This window comes from Seriola lalandi, unplaced genomic scaffold (genome assembly GCF_002814215.2).
Source record: "Seriola lalandi dorsalis isolate HSWRI2012SDOR001 ecotype SW California unplaced genomic scaffold, Sedor1 jcf7180002054318, whole genome shotgun sequence".
Classification (NCBI taxonomy): domain Eukaryota; kingdom Metazoa; phylum Chordata; class Actinopteri; order Carangiformes; family Carangidae; genus Seriola; species Seriola lalandi.
Window position 1 is genome coordinate 388182 of NW_019524871.1, and position 23057 is coordinate 411238.

Genomic DNA, 23057 nt, shown 5'->3' on the forward strand with positions numbered 1-23057 from the left:
TATCTTCATTTCAAGCTCATGTATTTCACTAATCAGTGTTTATTTCCTCTGTTGTTGCACAAATGTCTGGACTTTGCTGTGGCCTATGAGCTTCTGTTTACTTCTCAGGGTTAAATACACTCACATCCTAATTATATAAGAGGTTTAGCAGCGATGGCAGTGGATGATTGTATTAGGGCGATTGTGTTTCAAAGGGCAGGCTAGTTAAGTTTGTGAAGCTTACACCAATATCTGCTTCTCCACCAAACTTTGAAGAACAACAGCAGTTACATTAAAAAGGCAAACAGGCTGGAGAATTTTTTTATGGAGAGTGTGGTCCATTGTGAATCCATTAACAACAAAGTAATACACCATTCATTGCCTTACCATGAGAACAGGATGTAGCAGTGAATACCACAGCTTTGATTCAGATTCCATCAAGGTCATTGCAAAAGGTCGTCATGTTGAGTGTTATTCAGTGCAGGGGTGAACGCCACCTTCAGTGAGTGAAAATAGAGCAAAGGCATTGTTAAGTGGGGTGTGCAGTGGGCTCAGCGCTGTTACTGTGAAGTCCTGGATTCAAATCTAGCAGGGGTGAAAACAGGCAACCACTGCTGATACTTTGTGTGCAGAGTTTGAAGACAGTAGCATCTGATGCACATGCTGATACGCCACCTTGGATCAATCACTGAAGAGCAGATAACAGAAAATACTGTATGTTTGTTGAGCACATTTTCAATGGATATGCAGTGTCCTCTACTGGGCAATAGCTGCAGTTACAACACGTTTTAATAGGAGGCAAATGAGCCTGAGTCATGAAGCAAGCAAACTATCATTTCACCTCATTTAAACACTTTTAATTGAACATTTATTCCATATGTTTAATTTAGTTTACTCATTTATTTGATAGGGACAATGCAATTTAACATTGTTTCAAAACAAGGCATGAAACTAATATGTTGCACAAAGAGTTCATAGCTGTTGCTAATTCAGTGGCCGAAGCTGAAGTTTAAGCAACAACATGTTTTCTCCAGAGCATACAGGACTGACATGGTGATTTCTTATTAACAGTCAGAGCAACCAGACACACAAAATTATTTCAAATAATTTCTGTGGTTTTTATAAAACATTCAGCAAGGCCAAATCAGAAACCTTCTGCATCAGAAGTTATATAGCACATTCTTACTGACTAGTTGGCAGGGCATAATGAACTTTCCCTTTTCTCTCCACAGCAGAGGTAGAACCGGCTACAGTTCCTGTTCTCCTAAACAAAGATGATTCTCTTTTCCCTTCCAGCTGACATTCCTCACCATCTTCACTATCATAACAAACCGAAGCAGATATTTTTCTGTGTACTCATATCTTACAGTAGTGGCAAAGATAAAGGTACAAAATATATCAGTGTGTATTTTGTCATTCAGTCTTCAGAGATCAACCAATTTATGTTTTAGCGGCACAGGTCTAGTGTTGGCCAGTCGTTCCACCACTTTGCTTCAGACTGAACTATCTCAGTAACTATTGGATGGATTGCCATTTGCCATGACACTCCTACGTTTATGGTCCAAGGACCGCGGTAATCCACTGACTTTTCCTGTGATATTACAACAAAGGTTGATATTTTCAGTGAGTTGTGTCCATAACTGCGATGAAACAGAAAAAAAACGCTTTGACACAAAAGACATTCATGGTTCCCAGACGGACACTTTTGGTTTTTAGTGGAGCTGTAGGTCTCAACAAGTAGCGGATGTTCGCCATCAAATTCCTGTCTCCCAAAGAATGAATTGTAATCACTGCGTTGATCCTTTAACTTTTTAGCAGGACAGGCCAAACTTTTTATTTGTCTAGTGCATATGAGCAAAACCTTGCAAAACTGGTAACATTTCCACCTGTCTTAGCTTTGTGTTTATTGCTAATTAACAAATGTCAGCATGCTAACATCCTAAACCAGAATGGAGAACACAATGAACATTATGCCTACAAAACATCAACATCAGATTCATTTTCTCTCTTCTGAGTAAACGATTTGTTGATTAATCATTGCAGCTCTACATTTTCAATATCATTTGAATATCACTATCAATATCAATATCATCACAGCCACCAGAGGGCCCTGATTAACTTCCAGAGCCTTATACAACTGATTTTTTTTATGAATATATGAATGTTCACAGCAATATTCTCTGACAGCAAGAAGCATATCAGATAAGGCACAAAAAGCAGTTTTGAAACAAGTAGTATACAGTTCTGCTTTTACATCTGAATGTCCAGAGAGTAGATGTAATATACGGAGTGTTACAGTGGCATTAGTAACCCACTGTCCACTTATATTTTACCATCACAGAACGACTGACACTACTGGTAACATCTTTCCCCCAGTGGGACACAGCAATATCCTGCAGGTGCGTACAAACAGAGAGCAGCCTGAGAGCAGGAAGTGGTTTTCAGAGTCTGAAAAACCAAACTCAGCAGGAAGTGCAGCCTCGCTTTGACAGGAAACTGATCTTAACAGTCAACAGTCCATACTCCCACAGGTAGCTGATAACAGATGGATACTGTCACTGTCACTCTGCTTTATTAATCATGGTCTTAATATCAGTAATAGTCAAACTCCACATCCTTTATTTTTGTTAGACAAACAGATGTTGTCCCTGATTCTTGATGTGATTCTAACTACCACACATCTAAACATAGAACATAAATGTCAGTTACTGTGTTTGAAGGATTAATCTACGAGATTCTTTCAATCATTAAGTATCTTGTTAAATAAGAGAAGAACGAGAACAAGTCCCTTAAACGCCATTATTTGAATTAACTCAGAGTGCAGAACCACATTTCTCATACTCATACTGCAACAGAGTAAGTGACTCAGCTGACAGACAAGCAGGTTTCCTTTGAGGCAAAGGTGGCACTGATAACTACCTACAGCAGGCCTCCATCTTATCGCACTCTGAGTTAAGTTAACGCTCAACCAACAGGCTGATTTCTTCAAGAAATGTTGGGTCATATATATATATATATATATATATATATATACTAATATATATCAGACAGAGTTTCTTTTGGAGGAAAATCTTGGACATAAAAGCAGAACAGGAAGTGAGGAAGAAGGGAAGTATTAAGTGAAAACATTAAGAGGAGACAGAAATAGTGAGATTTCTGTAAATACTGTGGGTGAACTTCTCTCTGTCATCTAATGAGGAAGCAAACACCCTATGAGTTAAGAGGAGTTGGGCGCTGCAGCAGAGTAACCACAGACAGAGTCGCATGTTGTTGCAGGATGACGTTTTGCAAGACAGGAAACTAGAGAAGCAGCGAGGCAGAGCCAGAGCAGGCACAGACGACTCCTGTCATCCTGAGGACGGGCAACAATCTCCAAGATAGTGGTAAATCAGAAGGGGAACACGCAAGCTTTCCTGCGAAGGTATTATAGGTATAAGGTTTGTTTGATGCATCCTTGAGAGACAAGAGGCAAAACTTGAGTCACACCCGAAAAATCTGAAATGGGCACTGAGGAGATAGATTCAGAGCCCCCAGCTCAACAAGCACCGAAGGAGCAGCGATCACCAGAGAAGGAGAAGGAATCTTCTGTGGAGCCACCTCCAGGACAAACATCTGAGACCACCGACCCCCTCAATACGTACAAGTGGCATACCGGCTCCAAGGGAACGCTCAATGAGGTGAAAGAAGAAGGAGGATCAGCAGCTTCCTCCGCATCTACAATCAATAAGATCCAGAAGGCCTCCACTCACAAATGGAACAAGATGCATAACTGGCGCAAAGCCCTGAGTGAGGAGACCGCAGATAAAAATCCAGGGAAAGGTGGAGAGGGAGCCAAACTGGATAAAGGCACCGGTGGAGCAAGGAAGAACCCTTTCAGAAGGGCCCTGTCCGAGCCTCCGGGGTCACTGTTCGCAACCTCGACCTCTGCCTCCAGTGCAGCCGGCTCAGCGAATGCAGCTTCATCCTCAGCTGCTGAAGAGGCCTCAGGGGTCTCCTCCACAGACCCCTCACAGAGAGGAGGGGGAGGGGCGCTCCTAAAAAAGTACATGAGGGTCGTTTCCCAGAAGTTCAAGAGGCCCAAGCTGCAGAGTCGGAGCAGCACCCCGACATTACTGTCAGGTAAGGCCACATAATCTGACAGTGCTTATACGTGTACTCGGTTTATTTAATTATTTCATTTACCCAGTCTTCCACTTTCATGTTTGAGATTAGCACAATAGTTGCATTGTACAATGGGAGATGATACAATAACGTCATTCATACAAAGGTTTCAATATTTGGAATGATATATTTTGATATGATAAACACATCAAATTATGGTAAAATGTGAATCCCAACATATAAGATGCACTGAGCAACATTTTTGTTTTCACATATCAAACTTGTTACTCCATGTGGTTCATGCATGATTCCCTTTTACTGTTTGAAGGATCAGTGACACACATGAGTAGGTGGGGTATGTGTGACATTCTCCACAATGACACGTGACAAATACAGATGTATTACTGTACGAGTATTTCAGCGTCTAGACTCATATCAGACAAACCGACAAATATAACATACATAAGACAACACGAAAAGGGAACTTGAAGGCTGGCAGGGATTCGAAATTAAAAGAAACAAAAAAGCACATCATGTGCAGAAATAGTTACAATTAACTAATTCTGTGGTTACGTTTTGGAAAAAGTGGAATTCATTCATTTACAAATAAAAGCTACAGTGTGGTGTATGTTCTAATCAAAAATTAATGGAAACTAATGGAGAAAATTCAAACTTTCAAGCAAAGAACCTTTAAAGAATTCTATAAAAAAAAAAAAGAAAGGTTACCAGACATGCCTGGGTCATTGAATTATAGCTTGGGTTGACCCTGTAAATTGGCGTGAGAGTGTGATAACATCTGACAACAAATCAGAGCACTTGGTAACTTCATGAAGCTGATAACTAATATGCTCAACTCATTAATTTTTCACCCTAATATGTACTGTAAGAAATAATGAGCAAAATAAAACAAAATAACTGCTTTTATTTTGCTCATTAGGCAACACTGTAATCTGAGCCGTTGTAATCTGAACCACTGTAATCTGTAATCTGAAAGATTTTAACAAAACCCAGACTTTATAATATCACAGTGAACAAAGTCCCAAGGTAACTTTCCAAAAAAGGTCAGAACAGCAGAGAAATTACCCAGAAATTTAAAGTAGACGTAAATGAACAACAACAAACCAACCCCCACAATTACCTAGATTTACAAACCACTCCCACGGGAAACGTCTGCTCTGCTGAGAAGGAGCTCAAAGCTAAAGCAATACAGATTAGAAAAAATGAATTTGTTCGTTGCACTGTTATGGCATGGAGGTGTGTGGCTTCTTATAACAAAATGACCACTCAAAATGGTGCAGAAATGCAAGGAAAACCCTACACAGGTGTACAAAGAAAAAGAAAACATTAATTTGATATTCTTTGCTTTCAAGTATTCATAAAAGAGTAATTAAAAAATACCTGTGCCGCCAATACAGTGGTTAAAAATAAAAAGGAGCTCACTCAGCCTGCTGGTACTGAGACTGGCTGACCTGTCGTATAGTGACATCAGAAAACTTAAGGACAGCAACAGAGAATTGTGTCTTGCAAAAGTTCACACACAACAAAAACTTGCTACATATTTGGGTGTCAGCTGACAGTATATGACAGACTATCACAAAGAAACCACAGAAAGAGAAAAACAATGACAACATGCAGACTGAGAGACTGCAAAAGAGAGATTCTTCTCTGCACATTATAGAAAAGGTCACTTCCTGCTGCCATCTCTTTATTTTTTCTTTTAGACTAATGGATATTGTAGTGTTAGAATATTTTATTACCTATTTATCCTACTCTCTCCTACAGAAGAAAACGATTGATCATAGGTTTTATTTCATTTCTACTTGAATTTCCTCAACTGTTTGTAAAATCCATAGAATACCACGCCAGCGAAGCCTGTTAAAAAGGAGAAAATTTAAAGCCGAAGCACTGTGTAAATACATGTTGAAAGACGTGTACATCAAGCAAACTACGGACAATCCACAGGATGTGCGCAGCTCATGTTGTGTCATAACAAGAGAGTGATAGCATCTGTAGCCTCAGCAACTCCACAAATGGAAGTGGACAAGTGCTTCGGGAGATAAGTGCCATCATGCCATAATTACCAAATATAAAAAACAAACAAGGGCCAACATGTGCCTGCAATTACACTCCTGCAGTATCCGTATGTTATAAAGGATATGGTTGATTCTGCAGAGTAAGAGAAACCATTCTCTTATTATATATTTTATGGACTGTATTTGGTTTGCAATTGCATTTTGTGCAGAAAGAGCTTACGGCAGTGCCACATCTCTGTAAGCTGTGAAGTGATGAATATCAATGTAATGTGTGTGCACATGTCCGCTTGTGTGGCAGATGTGGGAGAGGCTGAAGTGGCATCAGCTGTACCCACTGAACTGCCCCGACTGCAATGGGCCCCGCCTCAGGAGGTCCCCTTATGGGACATCAGCAACTGTATGCTTGAAGATGGACAAATCCTCATATCCCCAGAGGAAGAGGTACCAACACTCACACGTACACACCACTCACCAGCTCCCCACAGTTCATTAAAAGTCTATTTCCCCCTTTACCACCAAGTCTTTAGAATTGTTTTATTTTGATGGAGTGACATAAATGTGTGTGTGTGTGTGTTTTTCTCAGCCAATGACGTGGACCCGAAACCGTGTCAGCAGCTGCCTGTCCAATCTCAGCCTGCAGAACCTTGTAGATATCGACACAGGTTAATAAATCGACCACACCCACACCCACACACACACGCACGCACACACGCGCACACACGCACGCACACGCACGCACGCACGCACGCTCACACACACCCACACACACACACGCACGCACACACGCACGCACACGCACGCACGCACACACACACACACACACACACACACAAAGTATGAATACATCCAAATCAAGCAAAATAAAAAACAAATGTATGTATTCTAAAATGGAGTGCACATTATGGAAAAACCCCCAGGAAACAGGACAAGCATGACCAGTATAACAGCTACTGACACCACAGCCATACTAGCTATGATTCTGCAGACAGCTACAGAGGAAATAGCTGAATGTTTATGCGTGCGAGTGACTGTCAAATTGTTTCCTCTACGTTTTTTGAGGAAGATAGCATCACGCCTGGGTGTTCTACCAGTCAAATGAAAGCTCCTAGAGAGAGAGCACAGTTAGTATCTGCTTCCATTCAACTCAGAAGAAGCTCAGAGGCTGCTCTGTAGAAGTGACTGACCCTGCACAGATTTTGGCTGATTGGCTCGGTGTCACCATCAACATATGTTAATGAAGAGAGGAGAGGAATGTTAATGGGACAGAGGTCGAAGTAACAGGACTGTGGCACACCTGCAGACTAAATGATGGGATTTAGACGCTGGTTTGTTTGTGGTGGGGCTTTGGGTAAGCAAAAAAGAGAGAGACTCTACCTGATAGTGCTCTGTGTTGTGAACATGTACATTCAGATTTTTGACTGTCTTTACCTTAGAACTGGAGGGTTAAAACCAGTGACACAAATCAAGGGGAAATTATGGCAGATTGTGATTTTTTATGTTTATTTTCTGCAAAATTTTAAATAGATTTCACTCATGAGAATGTCTGCTGTTGAAGTATGTAGACTTGGTAAACTTCACTCACATAGCTGAGGCTCCTGCTGAAAACCACATCCTGTATGGGCTAATGTGGTTGTATTTGCCAATACTACAGTCTTGGCTAATATTTTGAGAGTTTAATCTTTCTTCACTTGAAGCGCAGACATGAGTGCTGCCAGTGGAGTTGGAGCAGTTAGGAAGTTTAAGGAAAAGATTTGAAGTCAAGGATTGCAAATCAAACAGTCGCCTGGAAACAAATTACTCAGAAAAATGTAATAGTAAGATACAAAATGTGGACAGCAAACGCTAAAAAAAAAGAAAATATATTTCTAAAGCTAACGTGTGTTAAAATATTGGAAAACATGGACGTAAAAGTGACTTTTTAAGTTCCTTGTCAATATCAAATTGTTTGTTTCGTCCTGATACTTAGAATGTAGCCCCGACCATGTGGGCCTGCAAGGTGGCCAACGACCAAAGAACCAAGATGGTGGTGTGAGGGTGAGTATTTTACACATAAGAGATAACGGCCTTTTCTATTTGCCTTCCACATTTCCTGTTGATGTAACACATAATTGCCCTCAAACACCATGGTTGCCTTCTTCACCCTTAGGGACTGATCAGGCGACGTCTGGAGAAGGCCAAGAATACCACCACCCAAATACACCCACTAACCAAAGGAAGCAGGTAAAGTACGTTGTATATGTAAAGACAAGGACAGTACAGTCTGTACTGACGTGGAATATTTAAAATGAATTGGGGGTGGGGACCAATTAATGACGCTGAGCTAAATGCTAATGCCTGCATGCTAACATGTTCACAGTGACGTTACATTAACACTCTAATGTTTATCTGGTATAATGTTCAACATCTGTTAGCATGCTAACATTCACTGATTCACACAAAACACAAAGTACAACAGAGGAATAACAAACTTATCACAAATCACCCTGAGGGGAACTTGAATGACTATACCAAAATTCCTTTGATTTGAAAAGTACCTCAATGACAAGAAAGAAGACTCTAATCTATCAGTACATATTTATCACATGCACATGTATTCATGTAACCTGTCATAGTATCAATAGTCTGTGAGAGTTCCCCATAGTGCTGGTGTCCCATTGTTGGAAAAATGGGTAGTAAAATGTTTAAATAAATTGTTACTCTAACAATCATTGCATTTGACACTTAAAGGTCCCATATTGTATAAAGTGAGAGTTCCATGTCTTTTTTTATTTTAAAGCAGGTACTATATTAATCATACCACAGAGAAATGTACACAGCCTGCATTCGGAAAGTGAGCCTTGAAACCAGCCGTCAGGACTTTTGTAATTTAGTGATGTCACAACAAAAGCAGTCACCTCTCTCAGCCATGTCCCAAGCCCATACAACCTTGCAGGATTTGGTTTCTCTGAGTGTTTTCCTGAAATCTGCTATATTTTTATCCGATCACTCAGAAAACAGTCAGCCAATCAGAAGAGATACTCAGAGCCTCCTCTCCTCTGATTGGCTCACTGACCTGTTGTTACTAGAGCTCCAGAAAGAAGCCTGAGAGAGAAGATTGAGATGGTTTTTGGTTCTTAAAACCACAAATATATCTTCTAATGGATCAACACTTCAAATAAACACAGGAAAAGTGTAAAAAATTGAGTTTTAACATTTTTATAATTTCCATTGTGTTTATTTTTAAGGCACTATGGTTCCCGGGAGTCTGTGTCAATTCCAGTTGGCGCAATGGGGAGTCTAGATCTGAGTGCAGACACCAGCACTGTCATCAGGCCGGTCCACAGCTCCATTTTGGGGGAGAAGTACTGCTTTGAGGTAGATCTTCACTCCTCCAAGTTCCTTAGGGGGCATCATATGGTGTCCTCCATTGAGTCAAACAAAAGAAACTTCCCATCCAAGTAAGGCTCACAGCATCCTGATGGTTTAAATGTACTCACAGGTGATAAGCTCCGAGAACACCCACTGCTTTGGCTGCTCCTCAGCTGCCGAACGTGACCGTTGGATTGAGGACTTGAGACGGGCTGCCCAGCCCAATAAGGTAAGCCTTATTATCCATTTGTTCTAAAAATGTTTCATATAAAATCAAAAAGAGCTAAAGGCATCAATTTTCACAGGATAACATTGAGCGTACAGAGAACTCCCTAAGTCTGTGGGTAAATGAAGCTAAGGATCTGCCACCCAAGCGGCGTTATTACTGCGAGGTACACCTGGATGGGACCCTCTTCGCCCGCACAAGCAGCCGAGCTGTTGGCAAGCAATCTAACCGCTCCAGCCTGGCAGGGGACAACTCTACTGGGTCTTCAGGAGGCCTGGGAACCAGTGGAGGCGTGGCTGGAGGGTGTCAACTATTCTGGGGTGAATTCTTTGAGCTAGACAACCTGCCATCTGTCTCCCAAATCACCTTGCACCTCTTCCGTGAAGAGGACCCCAAGAAAAAGCGCTATTCCAGAGATGAGGTCAGCCTGCACCCACTAGGCAGCGTGGCTATACCTTTAGCTGATATCCGAGGGAGGACCTACCAGGAGAAGTGGTATCCAATCACTCCATACAAGGCCTCAGGCACAGCGGGGAACAAAGAGCTGCTGGGGCCACAAGCATCACTCCGCATCAAGGCCCGTCTTCAGAATCTGCGGGTGTTGCCCATGGAGAAATACAAAGAGTTTGCTGAGTATGTGACGGTGGATTATGTGGAAATGTGCAGAAATCTGGAGCCACTTCTGAATGTCAAGGAGAAGGAAGAGCTGGCAGGAGCTCTGGTCCATGTACTGCAGAGTATCGGCAAAGCCAAGGTGAAAAATGAGCTAACTGCATCATAATTTTGAAATCCCACAAATCTGTAAAAATACAACAAAAAGGAAAAATTATAATAATAAGGAATAATAACGTTTTCTTAACTGAATGTGTGTGCTTCAGGAGTTCCTCATTGATTTGGGTGGTGCAGAGGTGGAGCGTCTTGGAGAGAAAGAGGCACTGATCTTCAGAGAGAACACACTGGCCACTAAAGCCATAGATGAATATATGAAGCTCGTTGGTCAGAAGTACCTCATTGACACACTAGGTAAAGTAACTCAGTGGTAAAGATGGCTTGATGTAATTGGTATCATTTGGTGCTTTGTTTTTACCAAACTCTGTGCTTTTCTTTTTCACTGCAGGAAACTTTATCACCCGTCTGTACGGCTCGGTGGAGAACTGTGAAGTTGATCCTCGTAAATGCCCTGCCTCTGACCTGTCAAACAACCAGAAGCACTTGAGGGAAGCCTGTGACGAAGTGGTGCAGAAGATTATTGAGATCCATGGGTGAGAGAAGAGAGCGTATCATGTAAAAGACTTGAAATAACAAATGATAAATGTTTAGGTGAGCAGTAGTGTAAGAGTGGAATTCACAGAGCTGATGCTTGACATGTTTTATTGCCTCCAGACCCTTTCCTGAAGAGTTAAACAAGATTTTCTCCAGCTGGGTGGAGCTGTGTGAGGACCAGGACAGACCAGAGATTGGCCAGCGTCTCATCTCCGCTTCCCTCTTCCTTCGCTTCTTATGTCCTGCTATCCTAAGTCCTTCTCTCTTTGGTCTGACACAGCCTTATCCAGAGCCAAACACCCTGCGTACCCTCACCTTAACTGCCAAAGTCATCCAGAATTTGGCCAATTTCACCCTGTGAGCAGCTTCTTACCTGCATACACAAAGTCGAATATATCAGTTTTGTGCAATGAACCCTTGGCAAAATATTTTTTGACACAATTGAATTTTTTGTTCTGATTCAGGTTTGGTGATAAGGAAGAGTACATGCTCTTTATGAATGAATTTCTGCAGCAGCACTGGGATGGAATGAGGGGTTTTCTACAAACAGTGTCCAGTCTAGATGCCGAAATCCCAATGACTTCCTTTGATGGCTATGTGGATCTGCCTCTGCGCTTGGCTGTGCTCCATGGCCTGCTGGTAGACATCATACATCAGAGGGACCAGGTAGGATGGAAAACCAATGAGTCCACTCTGGTACTTAGTTGAAAATGTAATAATTTATGTGTACTTGAATTTAAAGTCCCCCTGACGAAAATCAAGTTATTAATCTTGTTAACATGTCCATGTGGACATTTTATATCATACAAGACATATAGTATCATGAGCAAAATAAGCAGTAAACGCCATGAGTGTTTCCACCTTGAAGTGCAGTGAACCAATGACTCATAAAAACAGATTCAGACAGCCAGGGATTCATACGAAACAAACATAAAGAACCAATCATGTCAACTTGTGGGGACGGCAGGTGGGGTTAAATAAACCTGTAAGCTTGTCAGCACAGAGAGCGAGAATTTGTGTCAGCCACTGCTAGTTACAAGCTAAAAAAGGGTAGCTAGATAGAATTGAAATCATGCTTACTTTCCCATCTCCATGTGATAAGACATAGACCTAGTTAGAGTGTATAAGGCAAAGTTGACAGAACTTGTTCAGTTCATAGGGTGTACCAAACAAATACAAATACACATTGTAGAGTACCATTACACCCCTACACATTTATTGCCTGTTTAAAGGCCTAACTTACGCCTGATATTAAAAATGTCTTGATATTATTTGGACAAAGACCTACTTTGCAATTAGGCATTTTCATTTCAACCTCCCAGACCAGCTCTAGCTGTAGTTAGGAACAGCTAATTACATTCTGACTGATGTTTGCATATGTAGGCTACAGCTTTCATTAATGCCAGTTTTTCTTATTCATACAAGGTATCAAGATGCTGAAGACATGTCATGAATGGGGCCTAACATGCAGCTTGTTTCTTCCTCAGAACACCATTGACAAGCTTCACCCTCTGCCTTCAATTCTGAACCAGATTACAGAGTCGCTCGGCCCTGAAGCAACTCGGATCAGAGTTAGGTATGTTGAAGGCCTATATCTTATTTGACTTGCCAGCAAAATGTGATAAAAAGGGTTGTTACATGTTACTTAAGCAGGCTCTTTCTTGCAGCCAAATGGGACAAGCCAAGCCAGTGTATGTTCCTCCAAAAGACTTGAGCAAGTTCAGCCCTCACCAGTCATCTCTCCAGCAGCTTCCTGTGGATCCCAAAAGCCTCCGAGAACAGTATGATAGTTGCATATGTGTTACTGGACTGGTCAATGATGCTTTTTGGATGTCAATAATCATGAAGGCGATTTCTGACTGCCCCATAAGTTCCTCTGCTTTTAGGCCAGACAGACATAGATGCTAGACCTCCAGCTACTATATGTCCTCCAGATCCTTTTGGGAAATCCATAGGTGGTCCCAAGCCAAATGGGATATGTTTTCCCTCTAGCAGATTCTGGGTCTTAAATAACCTTAACTGGTTCTTCTTAATGCCAAGGAGTAGCTTATTCGGGATGTCTGAGTTCTTCACTCTATCCAGTCACACAGGTCCATATTCTTGTCACTACCCAGAGCTCATGACCTTGTGTCGCGGTTGGAAGTAGATCAACTGGTAATTAAGGGCTCTTCAGACAGGCCGATATAAGAATGTGTTCATGCTCAATCACAATAAGTTCATCTGTTTAAATATGTGGATAACAGCGAACATTATAAGACAGTCTCTCCTGGGAAGCATTCCTAGTTTTGCACCCCACTGTACTCATGAAAATTGATACAAATAGTTGTGTCGATAATGAAACAGGAGAGAGCTGTTTAAAGCCTGGTTACTCTCTCATCTTAACACAGCTAGCTAATCCCGGCAAGAGGCACTGTCAATTCATTAGCTGGTTTCTGAATCTCTAACAATAACATAAATTTGATGTTCCTCATCCCAAACCACACAAGCAGTCAAGGATTTTGACTCCCTGCAAAAAAAGTATAATTTCACTATGTTTTCCTGCAATAAATCTCTCATATTATCATATTATCTCATTTTATTAGAAGACAACACTGGTTGGAAAGTACCTTTGCTCAGATCTGGATATACACATACACATAGTACACAACACAGAGATAGGATTCTTTAACCTGCTAAAATGATTTACAGATTTTTCAGTTGCCATCATTTGATGTATGGCACATTAATAATTAATAAATTTATTCATTCAACAGGGAGGGCAAAACTCGGAGGAGTATGAGAGAGAGGAAACCAGTCGCCAGAGCTCAGAGTGTTCCACACAGACGACCCGGTAATGCAAAACATACCATTAAGAGGCAGGCAAGTTCTGAAGCTCTGTCGACACCTGACCCGGAGCAAGAGCTCGAGAGCAACCAGCCACTTATCTCACCACCAAAAACTGTGAGTACAAAGGATCTGTGAGTCTAGCTCAGCTATTTTGGCTACTGCGCTCAGCAGGTCATGTGCTCATGCCACTGAAGTAAATACTTCACCTTTTTCTTGTAGGCTATATTGAAATATTGTATGTTTTAAAATCCATAATACTGTGAACACAGAGAGAGAGTAAGGCCTTCTCTAGTTAATTAGAAGGAATAATGGACACAATCTTTCATCTTGATTCAGAGTGCCAGTATCAAACGTCCACCTGCGATAGTTCCCTGGATCAAAGACATGCACAACAGAGAGTCAAGTGAGATGAAGACTGAGAACGCAGAGTTCAACTTACTGGATAGGGTATGTCAAACCTGCTACCCACTAAAATGACCTAAATCTGGCTGTATAGTGCATGATTTCATTATCACATTTCATAAAATGTCAATGTCATTTACACACCAGCACGCTCAAGAGCTGTCAGAGCTTCGTCTGGGGATAGAGCAGGTGACCGAGCGTGAGCTGGACATGGCAAAGCGCCTGGAGGACTTCATTAACCAAAGCCAGGACCAGAATGCATTGCTGCAGGCTGAGGTGACTGAACTCCGGAATCTGCTGGCTGTGCGAGAAGAACAGCTTGCCAGTGCCACCTTCAGGTAACATTGTGCAGTTTAACAGTAATGTGCACTCTCCATTTGTCAGCTAATGTTTTCAGTACTCTATGCACTTCAAACTGTATACTTTAATGAATCTCATAAAATTAATTAAACTGTTGATTATGTCTTTTGGTTAAGATGCAGAGATTAGTGGGCTTGACTGTGTTAAAATTGTTACTATTAATTATCATTAAATTATTTTATGTTTTCATCTATAACTTAAGTGTTCTGTTGTTGTCTATATGGGTATATCTTGTATCTGTGTCACAGGCTGGGTGTGATTGAGGAAGAAAGGGAGGAAGATGAGAGGAAGCTAAGTGTTGCCATTGCAGCAGCTGACAGGATGAACGTACTGGTAAGAAAACAGAAAGCCAACTATCAAACAGAGATGAAGTGAAATGCACTTCTAATGCTTTGTTAAAGGACTTATGTATCTATTTAACTTCATTTCAGTCAAAACTGTACTGAACTTTGTAGAACCATCAAAGAAAGTGTTCAATTCCATATATGAACGAGATGAATAAAACATATTGATGACTGTTTTCTATGTGCTCACAGGAGGAGCAGTTTGCAGGCCTTATGAAGGACCTTCACCAGCTCAGTGAGGCCTACAGCAGTGGCCAAAACAACATACAGCATCCTGAAAAGCCACACATCAACAGCAACTGAACCCTGATAGCTTCACCTTCACAGTTTTGTATAAATACATATATAATGTTCATGTAGAAACCACTGCCTGAAGTTACAATTTTGGTTTCCTAATGAGATGTAAGTTTATTTTAAGAACATATTCCAAATAGATGTGAGTGGGCAAACTCCGGCTTAGGTAAACATGAAAACTACAGAATTTGTCTGCATTTCAGCTTTTAACGTATCTCCGCTACAGATGCTTTTCACTTTAAAACCTTTCTGATAAATAAAAGAAATACAACCTGAAGTGTTTCTCTCTGTGCTTTCTATAGTGTGTCATTATAAGTGCAACAATGGTGGAAAGTGTTTGAATTTACTCGAACATTGTACTCAAGTGTGGCTTTGAGGTACTTTGAGGTAACCTACTTTAATTGAGAGCTGTCACTATAAGCTGCTTTATGCTCCTACCCCACTACATTTCAGAGGGAAATGTACTTTGTACTCGACTAAATCTACTTAGCAGCAATAATTACTTCACAAATTAAGATTTTACATGAAAACATATGACCAGCTTATAAAATATTAATTATGAATCACTGATAATCATTAAACTCAGGGCCTTGAGTTGTAGCATTTATTTACTGGCAAACAGCCTAAAGTGCTCACACATCGCACTGCTAGTTCAGAGCTGCTAGCTAACTGCTAACTGCTCAAGTCGCCAGCCTCACCTCTCTCTCTCTCTCTATGCACACATCCTACGTCCTGAGCTATTCCTGAAAGGAGCTGCTCTACTCCTGTAACAATATTCTGTCTCAAACTTTTCAAACTTACAGCAGATCTTGCAAAGAGATGATAAATCTGTGTAATTTGCTTGTTTACTTGTTACTGCAGCCTCTTAAGCTTAATGCGCAAGTTTAGTTTCCACACGCATCTGCACATGTGTATAATGCATGCAATATCATAACTGATCTTAGAACGATATAAGCTGAGTCATGGACAGCTTTACCAACACACTCTGGCTACAGCCAGACCCATGGAAAGAACATTTTACATCTTTGCTTTTAAAACTGACTTTGATGATTAACTGACAATCAAAAGTTGATTTGACTGGCTAACTAATTGTCTCAGCTCTAAATGGATAAACCATTTTTTATCCATGTTTTGTTGATTGTTACTTCCAATTAAAGTCTTTGGATACCTTTCTTCTTCAGTTTGTATGGGCCCTCTCCTTGTGTAACTGTCCTTGCCATACACCTACATGGAATAATAAAATCAGCATTTTCCTGAGAAAGTAGAAAGAATATATGCAGAATGTACATCATGCATCAAACTATGTCACAACAGTGCTGGCTTCTACCTGACAGTTTTACTTTGCCTCACTGTTTTGACCCTGATTAGCATTTGTGGAGGGACATGAAGAATCCCCAAAGACTTTAACAGTTTCTCTGTCAATCTGAAAGTCTGAGAAAAACCTTCATTAAATCATGTGAAATTCCTTCCCTAATTCTAGCTGCTAAAATGTCTTTGTTTTTGTGGCTTTTGTGTATCAAACGACTTTTTTTCTCTTACTGGCAAATAGACTAATTGACTGCCTCTAACACAGCACTTTGACAATATTATTATTATTACTAGTATTATCATAATAATGATGATAATCATCATGTTGTTCTGGTGAGAACCACCTTTAGGTTATTTACTTATCTTCATACTTGCTTCACACAGATCAGAAGCTTTAACCGCTTGATCATCATCATCATTATCATCATCATCATCATCATCATCATCATCATCATCATCATCATCATCATCATCACTTGATTGGTCTGAAATTATCATATGAAAGACGGAAGACATCTTTCAATTAAATCTGTATACACTTCCATGAGAGAAACCTATCACTATAAATCTCACTTAAGATAACATACCTATTGCACTATCAACCTCCTGACTGAGGACAGGGCTGAGGCTTTTTGTTGTTGTTTTTTTTTGTTTGTTTGTTTGTTTGTTTTCAAGAATGATGAGATTTCACTCTGCATCTTGGAGATATCAAATGGCATTGAGTGTTTTGCTAACTATAAACTGTGATAGTGGTGGTAAAAACTAGCTCGCCATAAGATTCACATTGATCCTCCGTACCAGTATTAAATACGATGAAATGCTAGGCTATCACAATTCAAGACTCAGTACTAGTGAGTTAGAATGCAAAATGACTAGACTGAGTGATGGCCATTGACTTTAGCAGGTCCAACTATCTTGCAAAGATGTCTACATTTCTCAAATGCAATTAAGTGTGTATAACTAGTTGCATTTCATTTTCACACATTTGAAAAAGCGATAACCAGTGTTGGGGAATTATAGCTTTGAAAGCTACCAATTACGTTACACTGGAAGAAGTTGAACTACTGCAAAGCTTTACTCTAGGGAGAAACTAGTTAGGTTGAGTAAAGCTACTTTAGCTTTACAATGTTCAAACAACTTTGTAAAACAATGATCAAATTGAAAATATACATGTGATACAAAATTATAATGAAATAACCTGGCATAATACAAAGAAGTCACAAGCCAATTTATTGCAAAAACCGCTTCCTTGTTCACAGGTCATAATAATTTAAAGAAAGAAAAATCTAACCTATTCATGGGAAATTGCTGGAATGTCAGCTTTGGTTGTGTTTACAATAACTGCTTCACTGGGAGGACTACAATCAAGCAACTGGTTTAATGACATGTAGTTCACTATTCCCCAACACTGTATAAATACTTCTTTCATCCTCCAGTTCATCATCTCAGTACCCCTCACATTTATCTTGTGACCTTTTGGGTGTGTCTGACCATATAGATTGAAACCCCTGGACTAAACTACCTTACAGTTACAACTAACTCTCCCTCAACCAGCTACAACAGTGAAGAGCTGCTTGTTGCATAGTAGCTATTAACAATCTAATATTATCATGTATAAAAATATATTAGTCACAGAGGGAATTTTACTGCACAACAGCTACTTTTGTTTTCAATACCTTTGATACATTTAGCTGATAATTCTTTTTGTATGTAGGACTTTGGCTTGTAAAGGATTATTTTTACATTATTGTATTAATACTTTTACTTTGACTACTTCAAAATTGTTCCCTCGAAAATTAGTAAATGTACTTAGTTACATTTTGATATGGACTTTGATAGAGGTTGTAATGGTTATCAGTAAACTTTATGGAGTGGTTATGGGTGAGGCAGTGATCCTGTATGATTTGCACGTGGAATAGAATATATAAATTCATCTATGACGATGACATTCTATAGAACGTGACACACAATAAGTATATTGTGTGACACGAATGTTGCTTCAGTTCACCTGTAGACTCCACAGTGTTAACATCACTTCTCGAAGAAAAGTGCAAACTTTTACATTTAAAGACAGAAAGACGTCGATTGCATTCTGAACCGTCAGTGAACGCAGAAGGTAAGTATTCAGATAGCTTGTTGCTTTTTTTTTTTTTGCTAACATTGCATGTGTTAATTGTTTTCAAATGCAGAAACAGTAAAATTATCTAGTTTTCAGTAGTCATAACTTAAATGCACTCGACTCCCTAAAAACACACCTCTATGGCTTATTAGTTGTCAATATAAAACTCAGCTTATTGGGATATTGGCTGATGGTTAATACAGTCATTCAGGTCCTTTACTCAATGAGAATTACCAATACCACAATGTAAATATTTTTCAAATAAATCAAAATTTTCCTGAACTAAAGGTACAGCAAAATTGCTTAAAATTAACTACTGGCTTCATCTAAAGTTATATATCCTTATAACCAATTATTATACATTATTGGATAGTTTAATCTTTAACTCTGAGGTGTATTTTCATAAAATATTTACCTACAAAGTAAGTAGTACTTTAGCTCTCTGACTGTCACTTGGTAATTTTATTCCTGATGCTATTCCCTGTGAAAGTGCCTCAAAACCTGCTTCCTATCAGTGTCACAGGAGCTCAGTAAGAAAGCATCAGAGTTCAAGTGAGGACAAGCTTTAGGGACAGAGCCACAGATGACTGTGAAGAGGATGGATCTCAGAGCAGCATTTGAACACATTGTAGCGGGGATGGAGTGGGAAGATGTGATTGACACTTTCCAGACGGTGGTAAGTGACATGTTGGGAAATACACCCAACCCTCCACCTCCACCCGCTGTCCCTGCTGAGCTTGTGTACGCCGCCCACACACAGCCAGTGCAAAGAGGATGCGGGGAGTGCATCCTCCAGGGAGCAGATGTTGGGCAGGCTGCTCCCACTATTTACCAGGATCCACTGTACCAGCAAAATGCCATGCAACCAGGTCACCTGTACAGCCAGACAGGTGCTTACAGCCAGGTACTACTAAGAATAGGTTAGATATAAATTAGAATTTACCAATAAGTGTATAAAAAAAATACTTGTTAATGGTTGAAACTTTAGGCCAACAGAATATTCTATTCTAAGCCCACTCTGTTATTCCAGATGTTGCTGAATGTATTGAGTTATGCAACAATACTGTGAGGCTCTGCTTATCAATAAATGCCAATTAATCATAATTCAAAAGTAATGATTTATGCTACTCATTGTTGTGAAAGTGTTATGTTTTTACTCCACAGGTTGCTATAAGTTAAAGGGAGGGGAAACTCTGACACCCGGTGGACAGATGACACAGCTAATGATGCAGCTTCTCTGATCACCTGCTCTGTGTGTGTTTGTGTCTCTAGAATGACAGGCTCCCCCAAGGCATGATGGAGAGCCTGGTTCCTGTTGGAGTAGTGTAAGTAACATGCACATGAATAGAAACAAACACACGAGTGTACACATATATGAGCCTGAGTTCTGTGATGCATCTGTTTGGTTTTATTGATGTAGCAATGGAGAGCTGATGTATGGGATTCCAGCAGAGAGACTGCTTCCTACTGTTTCAACTGCTCCTCCAAGTAACACACCCGTGTCACAGTAAGTCAGCCTGGTTGGCTCTTGATCTGTGGCAGTTGTCACCAACTGGGAGACCAAAACAATACCAGATTCATATCAAATCACAGTCACTTCATATTTCATTTCTTGCAGCTGGGGTTTGATTTCAGGTGTCTGTTATTTGTCTACCAAGATTCCAGCTGACTGTTTTCTAAAATACTTGTCTCCTCACAGTTTTACACAGTGGTGATACATGCTCTTATAATGTTTCCCATAGAAAGAGAAAGCGTGAGAGCCAGCAAGGTGATGGCTGGCCATACGTTAAGAAGCCGCCCAACGCCTTCATGCTGTTCAGGAAGGAGCAGAGGCCAAACGTTGTCACAGAACTGAACATCAGCGATAGTGCAGCAGTAAATACTGTCCTTGGACAGAGGGTAAGTGTCTTCGCTCTGTGAGACACTTGAGAGATGCTCAGTGTCACACAAACAAAGTTTTCTGCAGTCATGCATCGAGCAGTGTCTAAGACAAAGACCCTTCTAAAGTCATTTTTGTTCTTTCTGTGAAAGAGAATGATTTTTATTTAAAGTCACATGACCAGAGAACAAACGTAAATTTAAATAAGAGGATTTCAAGCATTTTATGACACAAATACACTGTGGGACTTTGCATTGCTGGGCCTGCACATATTAATGTGGATCTGTGTGTATCTGTTGATATTGTTTGATGCTTGTGTTAGTGCTGTAGTCAGCCTGTAGCTGGATATCATCGTGTGTCGCTATCTGCTGACAGTGTGCTGACAGTGTGCTGTCATGTGTCCACAGTGGAGGGCGCTGTCGAAGGAGGAGCAGGCCAAATATTATGAACAAGCAATTAAGGAGAAGCAGCTGCACACTCAGCAATTCCCTCAGTGGTCATGCAGCGCCAATTATGTACGCACACGATGCTCACATACAACTCATACATAGTTACATCATTTCACTAGATGATGCAGTTATCAACCGACATCAGATGGAAAGTCTGATGTGTTTGCTTCTGTGTAGGGCAAAAAGAGGAAGAGGATCAGAAGGAAGGCTCCCACCACGGCTGAAGGTAGGACAATATTTCTGTGGATCTCAGTGTGTTTTCATGTGAAATGCAACGGAAACTAAATTACGTGACATTGACATTGACTTAAAAATTAAAGTTATGACCACCACAAAACAACTTCCCCACAAAGCGAAGAAGAACAGTGAGGTTCAGAACTTCCTTTTATCTTCAGCTGAAGAGCTGTTTTTTTATTTTTACAAACAAGTTCATAACTTGCAAGAAATACAACAAAAATTGTGATGTTTTGAAATTAAATGCAGCTTTATTGATATTGGTATCAATCAAAATATTAGTCAGCGCATGTTTAAGAAGCAGCATCTAGTTTTGGAAGTCTCAATGGACTGATCAGTCTTTTGGTTCGTTTTTATTGCAGCATCTGCATCTAGACCTGAGGAGGTGACGGAGCAAGTCATGACTCTGTGTTTGACCCCAGTGGAACCAGCGGTGATGGAGCCTTCTACCACCCAGACAGCCCAGAAAGAAGCTCCACACACACAGGCAGTAGTGAAGGAGGATCCAGTCCTGGTGACGGAGGCTCCTCACAGGCCAACAGGTCACAGTGTCAGTGTGACGCTTCCTTACATGGAGGCTCCAGTGACTGTTCCTGTGTGTGACATTGATGAACTGCTAAGGATGTATGAAGCGTGCATGTCCTCAGCACTGTACTGTAAAGAGTCCACCCACCCGGCCAGCGATGGAAAAGAGGACACACTCATGATGGAGCAGCTTGAACAAACCCACCCTTCACTACGCAGCTTCAGCTGCTCTCCTCTGCACTTCTTCTATCTGGACTGAAGACCCCCACCCCCCCACTACTACTACTACTACTACTACTACTACTACTACTACTAATACTACTACTGCATTTCTTCTCAAATCACAAATCACTTGACTCATGGTTCTGACTATGTTGCTTATAATTAAAAACTCTGCCTCTTTCACATGAACGTGCTCGTGGCCACACAGGTAATCCCAGGGTTAACTGAGCCAGTTGATAACCAGCCTTGTAGTGCAGGTTATCCAGGATGGCAAATGTTAGGTTCTTTAAGCCAGATAATGAAAAGTCATCCTGGGAATGTTGAACATGCTTCATAGTACAGGCCTCTGCTCTATATGAAAAGTGCCCTGAGATAACTTCTAATATTGACTGGACTTGATGTGAGTGAGTTTGAGTTTTTCAGACTCACACAATGTAAAGACTAACAATTATGTTCCTTACGTTGTAGGAGTAGGATCTTCAACAAACATGTCAAGTCTAGCCAAGTCATTTATGTATTTGTCATTTATCCATTTTCTCTCCCTTGGATTTCAGCAGCCTTTTATATGTTGTTACATTTTGATAAATGTTTTTAAATGACATGCAAATGAATTAACTTAAAAATCACAGTCTATGTAAAAGAGCCTTTAGGCAGCAGAGTGAGGTTGAAATGTTTCTTCACATTTCTGGTCGGCTTCTCTGCAGGTGGTCGTGCATGGGCAGATGTGTTATCTGCTGGCGTCTCTTACGGGTTGATGCGAAATAAACTCTAAGGCACTTCACTTTGGCTGAAAACTTGATGATAATTAAAAGTCACAAAAGTACTCTGGGGCACATTTCGGCCCAAAGTGATTTGTAGTTTCACAAGTTAACTACACAAAAAAATACTTGAATCTCTATGGATGTATCTGAACTACCGCCAAACTAGCTACTGCAAAATGTAGTTAAGTTAATTACATGTGGTTCACTGCCTCCCAACAACACAGACAACAACTTACCGCCAGTCTGTTACCTGCATCTCATCTCCTCCGGTACTGATGCTCAAACAGATCGCTGCGCGAGTGCTGCAACTTTTGAAGGAAACCGCGGAAGAAACCAATACTGTAGGCAAAGGGAGTGTGTGACTCTTTCTTTATCAAAGTATGA

The 23057-nt window shown here is 40.6% G+C and overlaps 2 protein-coding genes across 2 annotated transcripts; both read left to right on the forward strand.

Moving 5' to 3' along the window:
* The first annotated feature begins 3270 nt into the window (after positions 1 to 3270).
* rasal3 (RAS protein activator like 3) lies at positions 3271 to 15453 on the forward strand. The gene is made up of 19 exons (XM_023406873.2): positions 3271 to 4098; positions 6412 to 6554; positions 6697 to 6775; positions 8080 to 8147; positions 8260 to 8333; positions 9338 to 9467; positions 9592 to 9690; positions 9767 to 10441; positions 10566 to 10710; positions 10805 to 10949; positions 11071 to 11307; positions 11415 to 11616; positions 12438 to 12526; positions 12618 to 12731; positions 13704 to 13890; positions 14113 to 14223; positions 14326 to 14516; positions 14787 to 14871; positions 15075 to 15453. Exons 1-19 carry the CDS (start codon positions 3480 to 3482, stop codon positions 15183 to 15185), a joined length of 3504 nt encoding a protein of 1167 aa, XP_023262641.1. The 5' UTR covers positions 3271 to 3479; the 3' UTR covers positions 15186 to 15453.
* Positions 15454 to 19201: 3748 nt separating this feature from the next.
* LOC147819095 (uncharacterized) lies at positions 19202 to 22159 on the forward strand. The gene is made up of 7 exons (XM_087174145.1): positions 19202 to 19507; positions 19876 to 19928; positions 20024 to 20110; positions 20346 to 20502; positions 20890 to 20997; positions 21109 to 21157; positions 21528 to 22159. Exons 1-7 carry the CDS (start codon positions 19202 to 19204, stop codon positions 21947 to 21949), a joined length of 1182 nt encoding a protein of 393 aa, XP_087030271.1. The 3' UTR covers positions 21950 to 22159.
* Positions 22160 to 23057: the final 898 nt, after the last annotated feature.

Excerpts from the sequence above, each read along its gene's own strand:
- rasal3 (XM_023406873.2), top strand. The coding sequence starts at position 3,480 with ATGGGCACTGAGGAGATAGATTCAGAGCCCCCAGCTCAACAAGCACCG. Across the intron at positions 6,555-6,696 it reads TCATATCCCCAGAGGAAGAG|CCAATGACGTGGACCCGAAA; the intron begins GTACCAACACTC and ends TGTTTTTCTCAG. Across the intron at positions 12,732-13,703 it reads CCCAAAAGCCTCCGAGAACA|GGAGGGCAAAACTCGGAGGA; the intron begins GTATGATAGTTG and ends TTCATTCAACAG.
- LOC147819095 (XM_087174145.1), top strand. The coding sequence starts at position 19,202 with ATGGATCTCAGAGCAGCATTTGAACACATTGTAGCGGGGATGGAGTGG. Across the intron at positions 19,929-20,023 it reads CTGGTTCCTGTTGGAGTAGT|CAATGGAGAGCTGATGTATG; the intron begins GTAAGTAACATG and ends TTATTGATGTAG. Across the intron at positions 20,998-21,108 it reads GGTCATGCAGCGCCAATTAT|GGCAAAAAGAGGAAGAGGAT; the intron begins GTACGCACACGA and ends GCTTCTGTGTAG.